The sequence below is a fragment of the Scheffersomyces coipomensis genome (genome assembly GCF_036884675.1).
Source record: "Scheffersomyces coipomensis strain NRRL Y-17651 chromosome Unknown DFJ63scaffold_20, whole genome shotgun sequence".
Classification (NCBI taxonomy): Eukaryota; Fungi; Ascomycota; class Pichiomycetes; order Serinales; family Debaryomycetaceae; genus Scheffersomyces; species Scheffersomyces coipomensis.
The window spans coordinates 1-9121 of record NW_027042911.1 but is presented as its reverse complement, the minus strand read 5'-3'; the positions used below and the strand labels follow the sequence as shown (position 1 = coordinate 9121).

The 9121-nt window shown below is 30.3% G+C and overlaps 3 protein-coding genes across 3 annotated transcripts; all 3 read right to left on the bottom strand. All coding sequences in view use genetic code 12, as the record gives it.

The window, feature by feature from the left end:
• Positions 1-509: 509 nt before the first annotated feature.
• On the bottom strand, positions 510-968 carry DFJ63DRAFT_344404 (ATP synthase subunit C family protein; the record flags this gene model as incomplete). The annotated part of the gene is made up of 2 exons (XM_064908777.1): positions 769-968; positions 510-550 (listed from the first exon to the last, which is right to left on the bottom strand). Exons 1-2 carry the CDS (start codon positions 947-949, stop codon positions 510-512), a joined length of 222 nt encoding a protein of 73 aa, XP_064759204.1. The 5' UTR covers positions 950-968.
• A 5203-nt stretch (positions 969-6171) lies between these two features.
• DFJ63DRAFT_338453 (various chains-domain-containing protein) lies at positions 6172-7134 on the bottom strand (the record flags this gene model as incomplete). Its single annotated transcript, XM_064908672.1, has 1 exon — positions 6172-7134. The coding sequence occupies exon 1, from the start codon at positions 7093-7095 to the stop codon at positions 6172-6174; it is 924 nt and encodes a 307-aa protein (XP_064759203.1). The 5' UTR covers positions 7096-7134.
• A 951-nt stretch (positions 7135-8085) lies between these two features.
• DFJ63DRAFT_338450 (NADH dehydrogenase subunit 4L) lies at positions 8086-8345 on the bottom strand (the record flags this gene model as incomplete). The annotated part of the gene is made up of 1 exon (XM_064908671.1): positions 8086-8345. The coding sequence occupies one exon, from the start codon at positions 8343-8345 to the stop codon at positions 8091-8093; it is 255 nt and encodes an 84-aa protein (XP_064759202.1). The 3' UTR covers positions 8086-8090.
• Between the last annotated feature and the right edge of the window lie 776 nt (positions 8346-9121).

Genomic DNA, 9121 nt, shown 5'->3' with positions numbered 1-9121 from the left:
GTAGTCCCGGTCATCTTTGATGACCGGTGATGAGTATAAATCATGATGTTTGATAATCTCAAAATTAGATAACAACAACAGGGGGATATATATTATATAGATATATCATAGTTATAGTTATAAAGTCAATAGAAAATGTAGTCCCGGTCATCTTTGATGACCGGTGTGTAGAATAAATCTTCTACATATTATGTGGATTAAGGACATAGATATAGTTTTCCGGGCATAGATAAAGTAAGGCCGCCCGGAGGGCGGCAATAAGCCCCCACGCACCGCGTGGGGGCCGATCGAATGTCATAGATAAATGATATAGATATATATAAATAGATTTATTTCACCTACTTTGTAGGTTGGATAAGTATAAAGTCTATAATGACATAAAGTTAATAAAGACATATATGGATATTGATATCTAAACCCGGTAAGCATTGCTTACCGGGTATGGAAGTATCTATTAAATTTATATTTGTATAGATAATCTATCATTGGTCAATGTGAGAGTGACCTGGCTAATCTTTATTTTGATAAAGATTGGTCACCGATAATTGACCTACATATAAAGATATGATAAAATAAGACATAAATCAGGTAAGGACAAATGTGATATTAAATCATACCCCGGCCAGCTAAGCAGGCCGGGGATTAAGTACCTAATCAATTTTCATTTTGTAGATCTAAAATATTTATTTCTTTTTCTATGAATAAATCAAATTTTGTCTTAAACTCCGTATAATAAAAGGAATGATATCATTAGACAAAACAGGCCACAGGCTTCGGCTAAAGCAAATCCTAAAATGGCTTGTGGGAATAAAGTGGCTCTAAGTGATGGGTTTCTTGAAGTTCCGTTAATTAAAGCTACGAAAACTAAAGCGATACCGATAGCTGCACCTCCTAATCCTAAAGTGGCGATAGAGGCACCGATGTATTTAGCTGCTAATGCTAATTGCATATTAAAAAATATATTATATCAATAATGACATTACTTCACCTATGAGAAACAAAGAAAGAATATAGATTTAAAGATAAAAAGGGGAAGGTAATTGAAATATAGATAAATGGGAAAGATAATTTAAATATATTATAAGGGAGAGTGATAATGATATATAACATAATTTGGATATGGTAATCCCGGATCATTAAGGCTGTAAACTCTAAGATAATTATCTACCCCCTTGGGATAAGGTGGACTAATATAATATATAAATATAGATATTTAAGTGCAGGGGGATCAACAAATGAAAGGATGATTTGAATCTATGATTCCGATAAGTAAAAATAATTGAAAGCGGTAGTTTATTCTACGGGTATTTACTATGTAAATATCCCTTTTAAATATTATCTTATTTAGGTATATAAATGAGATGATTAATAGCCCCGCCCGGTAGGGCCTTAAATACTACTATTTTAATTATTTTGATATTTTTTTTTTCTTTGATTTGGTATATATCCTATTTATATTTTCAAAATATGGATATTTAAAATATTTTTTAAGACAAGATTAAATCACTTATTTTTATGATATATAACTTTATAAATAGATATGATAATCATGAGATTTTAAAATATATGTTTTAGGTATGCTATTCCCGACGACTATGTCGTCGGGTAAGAGGATAGCTGTACTTAATACGATATATAAAAATTGACTTCATATAATTACTTCGATACGTATAACCCCGCCAACTACGTCGGCGGGGAAGTAAATATGATATATATTGATCTATATATATATGTACTAGATATGTATTCTAAAGCCCATGATTCGCAAGTTGCGAATCCTGGGCTAATGATTAGTATGAATAAGATATTTGACATATTTAACTACTTGACCTCTTCGATGATGTAGTCCCGACGACTATGTCGTCGGATAAGAAATAGTTGTACTTGATTAGGTATTTGACATATCGACTAGATAAATTACTACGATATGTATAACCCGCCGACGTAGTCGGCGGGGAGATAATATGGATTATAATACTTTGTTTCTCTAACTACTTAATCCCCGATCAGCATTGCTGATCGGGGTAATATATGACTATATTGATATATCAATTTTTATATACTTAAGTTTATTCATAATTTAGTCCCGACGACTACGTCGTCGGCTAAAACGTTAGCTGTACTTAATACGATATATAAAAATATGACTTCAGGTTAATGTTTTGGTATATATACCTTTTTATAATTGATGATTTATTTTTAAAATTTATTTATATTTTTGATATATAAGTAAATATGATATATACTTATTTTAGAGATATAAAAATTTTGATATGTACTCTGAAGCCCAGGATTAGCTAATAGCAAAACCTGGGCTAATTATTAGTATGGATAAGATAGATGACATATTTAACTACTTGACCTCTTTGAGTAATAAGATATTTTACATATTTAACTACTTGACCTCTTTGAGTATTTAGTCCCGACGACTTTGTCGTCGGAGTAGTAATATGGATAAGATATTTTACGTATTTAACTACTTAACTTATCACCCGAGATTAACAATTTGTTAATCTCGGGTATATCAGATTTCATATATATGTTATTATATATTTTACCTAGTTGGTTATTTAGTCCCGACGACGTAGTCGTCGGCTAAAACGTTAGCTGTACTTGATTTGATATATAAATTCTGACTTCATACTAAAGGTTTGATATGTATAACCCGCCGACAAAGCCGGCGGGGATATGGTTATTGTTTCTTGACTTTTTTAACTACTTGACCTTAAACCCGAGATTTACTATTTGTTAATCTCGGGTTATTAATACTTCATCTTTTTATCTACTTTAGAAATATATATTTAATGTCCTCCCCCCTGCGGGGGAGGATATCGCCCGCCCAACGGGCGGGCCATTAATGATATATCTATTGACATACATAGTTAATGAGATATTTCATCCCGGCCTGCAGGCAGGCCGGTTAAATATCATTAAAGAAGATATATGTTTTGAGTTTCTTTATCTTATTGATGATGTAGTCCCGACGACGTAGTCGTCGGTGAAGACATAACACACATGATATGATATCTATTTTATGATTTATTTTAATCCTTTTGGTATTTAATCCCCGGCCAGCAGGCTGGCCGGGTATAGTCTTAGATTCAATAAATATATGATATCTAATTCTTCACGTATGTATACCCCGACGACTTAGTCGTCGGGGTTCTATTATTGATTCATTTATTTTATATTTTATCTTATATATCATTTATTCTCTTTTACCCACTATTAGTTTACTAATAGTGGGTTAATAAATAGTCTTCAATTTGGTATTAAAAAAATATATTTTTATCTTTATTTCCATAATGTATCCCCGATGACTTAGTCATCGGGGATTAAGTATCTATTCTTTATTCTACTTAATCCTTTTCATACTTAATCACCAGTTATTAAATATTTAATAACTGGTGATATTTCTATCTTTTTATAGTTTATTTATATATCTAACCATTTGATATTCTCTACCCGGTTAGTAAACTAACCGGGTTATATATCTATTAGTTTATGGCACGCCGAAGGGCGGGCTATATCCCCCCGCAGGGGGGGTGATATTATTTCAATCTTTATATATCATTTAACATATAGATTATCTAATCTATTTTAGTAATTTAAACAATAGATACTTAATCCCGGTCTGCTGGCAGACCGGGATATATACGTGATTCTATTTAGTATTTCAAAATATTATATATCTCATATCTTTTAAAGTAGAATAGACTAAATAATAGATACTCTCTACCCGGCCTGCAGGCTGGCCGGGTTACATTTCCTTATCTTTATTATACTTCATTATTGATATATCATTTATAAAGTTAAATAACTAATAGATATATATATATCATACAATAAATATCAATGGTATATCTGAGTGTGATCTGATTAACCTTTAAGAAGTGGAACATAGTGAACGTAGTGAACGAAGTGTAACGTAACAAAGGTTGGTCACCGATTGATATACCTACATTTTAATCTTAATAACCGGTCAAGTATTTCATTATGTCATATATATTAACTATGTACTTATCTTATTTATATATATTTCATATCTTTACTTATCTATTCAAAGAGTGGCGTAGTCACTCTATATCTAAACCCACACGTAGAGTGGGTTATCTCATTTCTTTCTCTTATCGGACAAATAAGTCATAAGGTCAAATATGTCATTAATACAAACATGTAGATATCGCATATATAAAATATAGGTATTTACAAAGTAAATACCTTAAAAGCAATAACATGACCCCCCCAAAGGTGGGCCATTTAGTATACACTTTGCTTTAGGGAACCGAAGGTTCCTAATAAGTTTATCGTTAGATCAATCCCCCCAATATAAATATTGAAAGTACCATCATTAATTACCCCCCCTTGGATTCAAGGGGGGAGGAAACTATATCAGTTTAATTTAATTACCTGGATCTGATAAGTATGTATTTATTTGTTTTATTATCTAGTAATAATAGTAGTTAAATAAATATACTTATACATAAGCTCGAATACCTCAAATTGAGGTATTCGAGCTATTAGACTTTTATTTAAATATTAGACTAGGTCATACATCTAAATAAGTGTAAAATAGACCCAAATACGCTAAGCGTATTTGGGTTACATAACTTTTATTATTTAATACATGGATCAGAAGGCCTGACGACTTGGGATATGTCTGCTCCCCCAAGATAAGCCCCCAGCTTTGCTGGGGGATAACCTGATACCGATAAGGGAAAAGGTAACTGGGGGATGATTATTTAAGTATTTAAAATATATACAAAGGGGGTTGATAAATCCATATAAATCTAAATCATAAATATATAAACTGCCCGACATCAGCAATTTGCTGATTTCGGGCTATCGATTATTTACTTTTATTGATATTTTATATAACTATTTATTTTAGTCTCCTGAAAGGTGGACTTAATCACGGAATAATTTCATTATTCCTTAAAAGAATACATATCAAATTGATATGTTATTTCTTCATAACAGGCTCGTGTTAATCTATACTTAAAATAAGGTATTTACAAAGTAAATACCTTTGAAGAAATTCTCATGACCCCACCAAAGGGGTGTTTATAAGTCATTCCTACACGTGGTTCAATTACTATACAAATTGATTACCCGAAGAGGGTTATTTTTAAGGCTTTATGATAAAAGGAATCGGGTTATGTAATTATGTAAAATAATAAAAACTTTAATTATTTATTATTATTTAAAAGAAAAAAACATATAAATAGGGCCCCCCCATATTTTATGGGATTAATGAATATTTGGATCTGATAGCCTAAAAATGTTATGAGGGGATTTGCTCCCCCAAGGTAACTGGGGGATGATAATGACATAGAATGGCCCCACCTCTGGTGGGGCTATCGCCCACCCTCCGGGTGGGCCATTCATAAACTAAATTAGGGGGTTGATGAACCTTATATTTAAGATGATTTATCATCTTGGAACCTAAAAGGAATAAAAGCATATAACTGTAATTGATAAGTATATGGGATATTTACTATGTAAATACCCGTGGACGAAAAATAAGTTGACATGATAATATCTGTATTCATTATAGACGATGGAGTGTTTAATGGAATCATAGATTCAAATAGCCTGATTTAAATATTAGAACCCCCTACCATATATATTTATATATAAATAAGATTTGTCCCCCTTACCCCAAGGGGGAGCAGACTATATACTAGTTAAAGCCACATGATCCAGAATTTATAAAATTATATTAAATAGAGATATATCAAATATTTAAGTATTTGTATTCAATAAATTACACGAACCTAGCGAAGCCCCCCTCCAGAGGGCTTATATCATTATAATTAAAATATATAAAAAAATATATATCTATATGACCTTATGAGTTTTATGACCTGAAGAGGTAAAAATATCTCAAAATGGGATTTAAATTTATAAACCAATAGATAGTTTATAAGTCATTGCTACACGTGAAACAATTATAAATAGGTATGAAATATATAACCTAACCTTTATATAAAAATTAAACTTATCTAATACGCACTTAACCCGGCCAGCAAAAGCTGGCCGGGTATTTATCTATGACTCATATTTTCTTAAAATTTTACATATCTAGTCTTTTTATATACTTATTATTGTCGACATAGGACATGTACTTAGTTTTCCGGGCATAGATAAAATACATCATTTGATTTATATCTAATACACATGTTTATAAATAGATTCATTATAGACTCTTTTATAGACACAAACTATGAATAAATATATAATATTAATAATTATTATAATCGGAACATTAATTAATAATCTACTAATACCAGTACTTCCTAATACTCTTAATAAACCATTATCGATATATACATTAATTAATCCACCTAATTTTAACATATTTCTAATGATTATATTATTTAATATTTGATCAAAATAGATACGTTGGTTGAAGTAATTGTACACCGGTGATTTATTAATTTTATAAGTAAATTCATAAATATAAACTAAACTTATTGATAAAGTTAGTCCTAATATTAATGGTAACAATTTAATTATAAATGGTAAAGTATATTCAGTCTCAATAAAGTTATTAGTATGTGGTAATCCCATTACTAAATGAAATGTTACATTATCTCTACCATAACCTAAGAAGATACTATAAATAGTTAAAATACTCATCGGTATCGCCATGAATGTACTTTCATGTATATTATTATAAGTTAATTTATTGCTACGTGGATTATTATAGAAAGTTAAATATAATAATCTTAATGAATATATTGATGTAAGTACTGCTGATGATGTAGCAATATAATACATAATATATCCACTTACAGAATAAGTTCCATATAATGATTCAATGATTATATCTTTAGAATAATATCCGGTTAATCCTGGTATAGCCATTAATGATAATGAAGCTATTAATATTGTAGTATAACTAAATGGTAAGTAATTTAACAGACCTCCATATTTACGTAAATCTTGAGTTTCAGACATAAAACTATGTATGATAGAACCAGCAGACATAAATAATAAAGCTTTAAAGAATGCATGACAATATAAATGATAGATAGCTAAATCGTATGAGTTTGAACCGATAGCTAACATCATTATAGCTAATTGTGACATAGTAGATAAAGCAATTACTTTTTTAATATCATTAGATACTATAGCAATTAAACCACTCACAAGAGTAGTTAAACCACTTAATCATAAGATTACTAATAATACAGAAGGTGTATATTCTAAAATGTAATGAGATCTAACTAAAACGAAGACCCCACTACATACCATAGTTGCAGCATGTAAAAGAGCACTAACTGGAGTAGGCTAATATGGACTATTTCATTCAATATATATATATTGATTTCACATTTAGTCTCTGAAGTTATAGATATATAACCTGCTGATAAATAAAGTCTAAAAGGTAATTATCACTTGCCCCGACGACTAATAGTCGTCGGGGCATAGTATACCCTCTTATTTAATCTTCCAGCAATTGGTGAATTTTTATGAGGAACCTCTTAATTTGCGCCTATTTCATCCCTCCATTGCAGACAATAATCATGCGTGTAAACCTAGTTGAGCACTCTTAGCGGTTGCTGCTCCTAATAATAATAAACTTAATATTGATAATCTAAAAGTATCAAAATGTGGTGATAGTAATTCAACTGTTTCAAAATCAACTGCACGATATCATATTAATGTACATCCTAAAAAGATTACAAATAATGTATCTCCCATACGATTTAATAATATAGCTGATAAAGCTGACTTCATCGCTGCAATACGTGTATTTCAGAATGATATTAATAAATAAGATACTATACCAACAAACTCTCAACCTATAAACATTACAATATAGTTATCACTTATAACTAAAACAGTCATAAATATAGCAAAAACACTTAAAATAATATAGAAACGATTACGATTAGGGTCATGACTCATATAATCTAAAGCATATAATAATACAGATAAAGTAACAATACCGACAGGTACCATAACAGTTAATGAAAGTGGATCTAATAATATACCATAATTAATTTGGATATCTCCGACTGTAAATCAAGTACCTAAAGTTATAGATATTGACTCTTCATAAAAGTAAACTAATCAAGACATTATAATATATTAGTTATTTTCCCTCTTAATCTGTAATACGATACTAATAAACTTAAACCTATTGCTGATTCAGCACCGGCAAGTATTATAATTAATAAAGCATATATAGTTGATTGTATATCATCATATACACCACCGATATAAATAATTTTAATAGTTATTGTTAATAATAAAATTTCAATAGCTATAAGTAAAGTAATAATATTATTCTTACTTAAATAAAATGTTAATAATGTTGTAATAACTGCTATCATAAAAAATAAAATTTTATTATTAATTCATTTATATGTTTAATTAGATTAAATATTAATTTATCTTTTAAGACAGGTCAAATGTATGAGGAGGTCAAGATGGCGGTGATCAACTTTTATATACATAAAAGTTAATCAGATCACTCTTATCCTGACCAACCTTGATATATCTTTTATAAGTAGAGAGTATCGATTCGGGTATGCCTTGGTGAATATAAGTATATCTAATAGGTTAAGTATGCCTTGAAGAATATGACATGAATTGATATTTTATCTATGCCCGGTTTCAATATTATGACCCAGCCCACACGAAATCCCGGTCAACTTTGTTGACCGGGATAGATATCAATAAGTAAAAGAGATATAAAATAGATCAAATAAGTAATCAAATAGATATTTTATCTATGCCCGATTTCAAATATATGTCCTAAATCCACAATATAACCCGGTCAACAATGTTGACCGGGTTAAGTTAGGCATAAAATCATTAATATGACCTAAATAGATATATCATCTATACCCGGAAAACTAAATACATGACCTAAATCGACAAGAATACCCGGTCAACTACGTTGACCGGGTTAGATATGAAAACAGATATATAATTTATTTTATTGAAATCCTCCTTAACATGCCCGGTATCTATAATATAACCTAATAGATATATAACTTTACCCGGTTAGCAAGCTAACCGGGATAGATATGAAATGGCCCCCCCCCTAAAGGGGGGGGCTATCGCCCAGCCTTTGGCTGGGCCATCAGATATAAGTTTATATCTA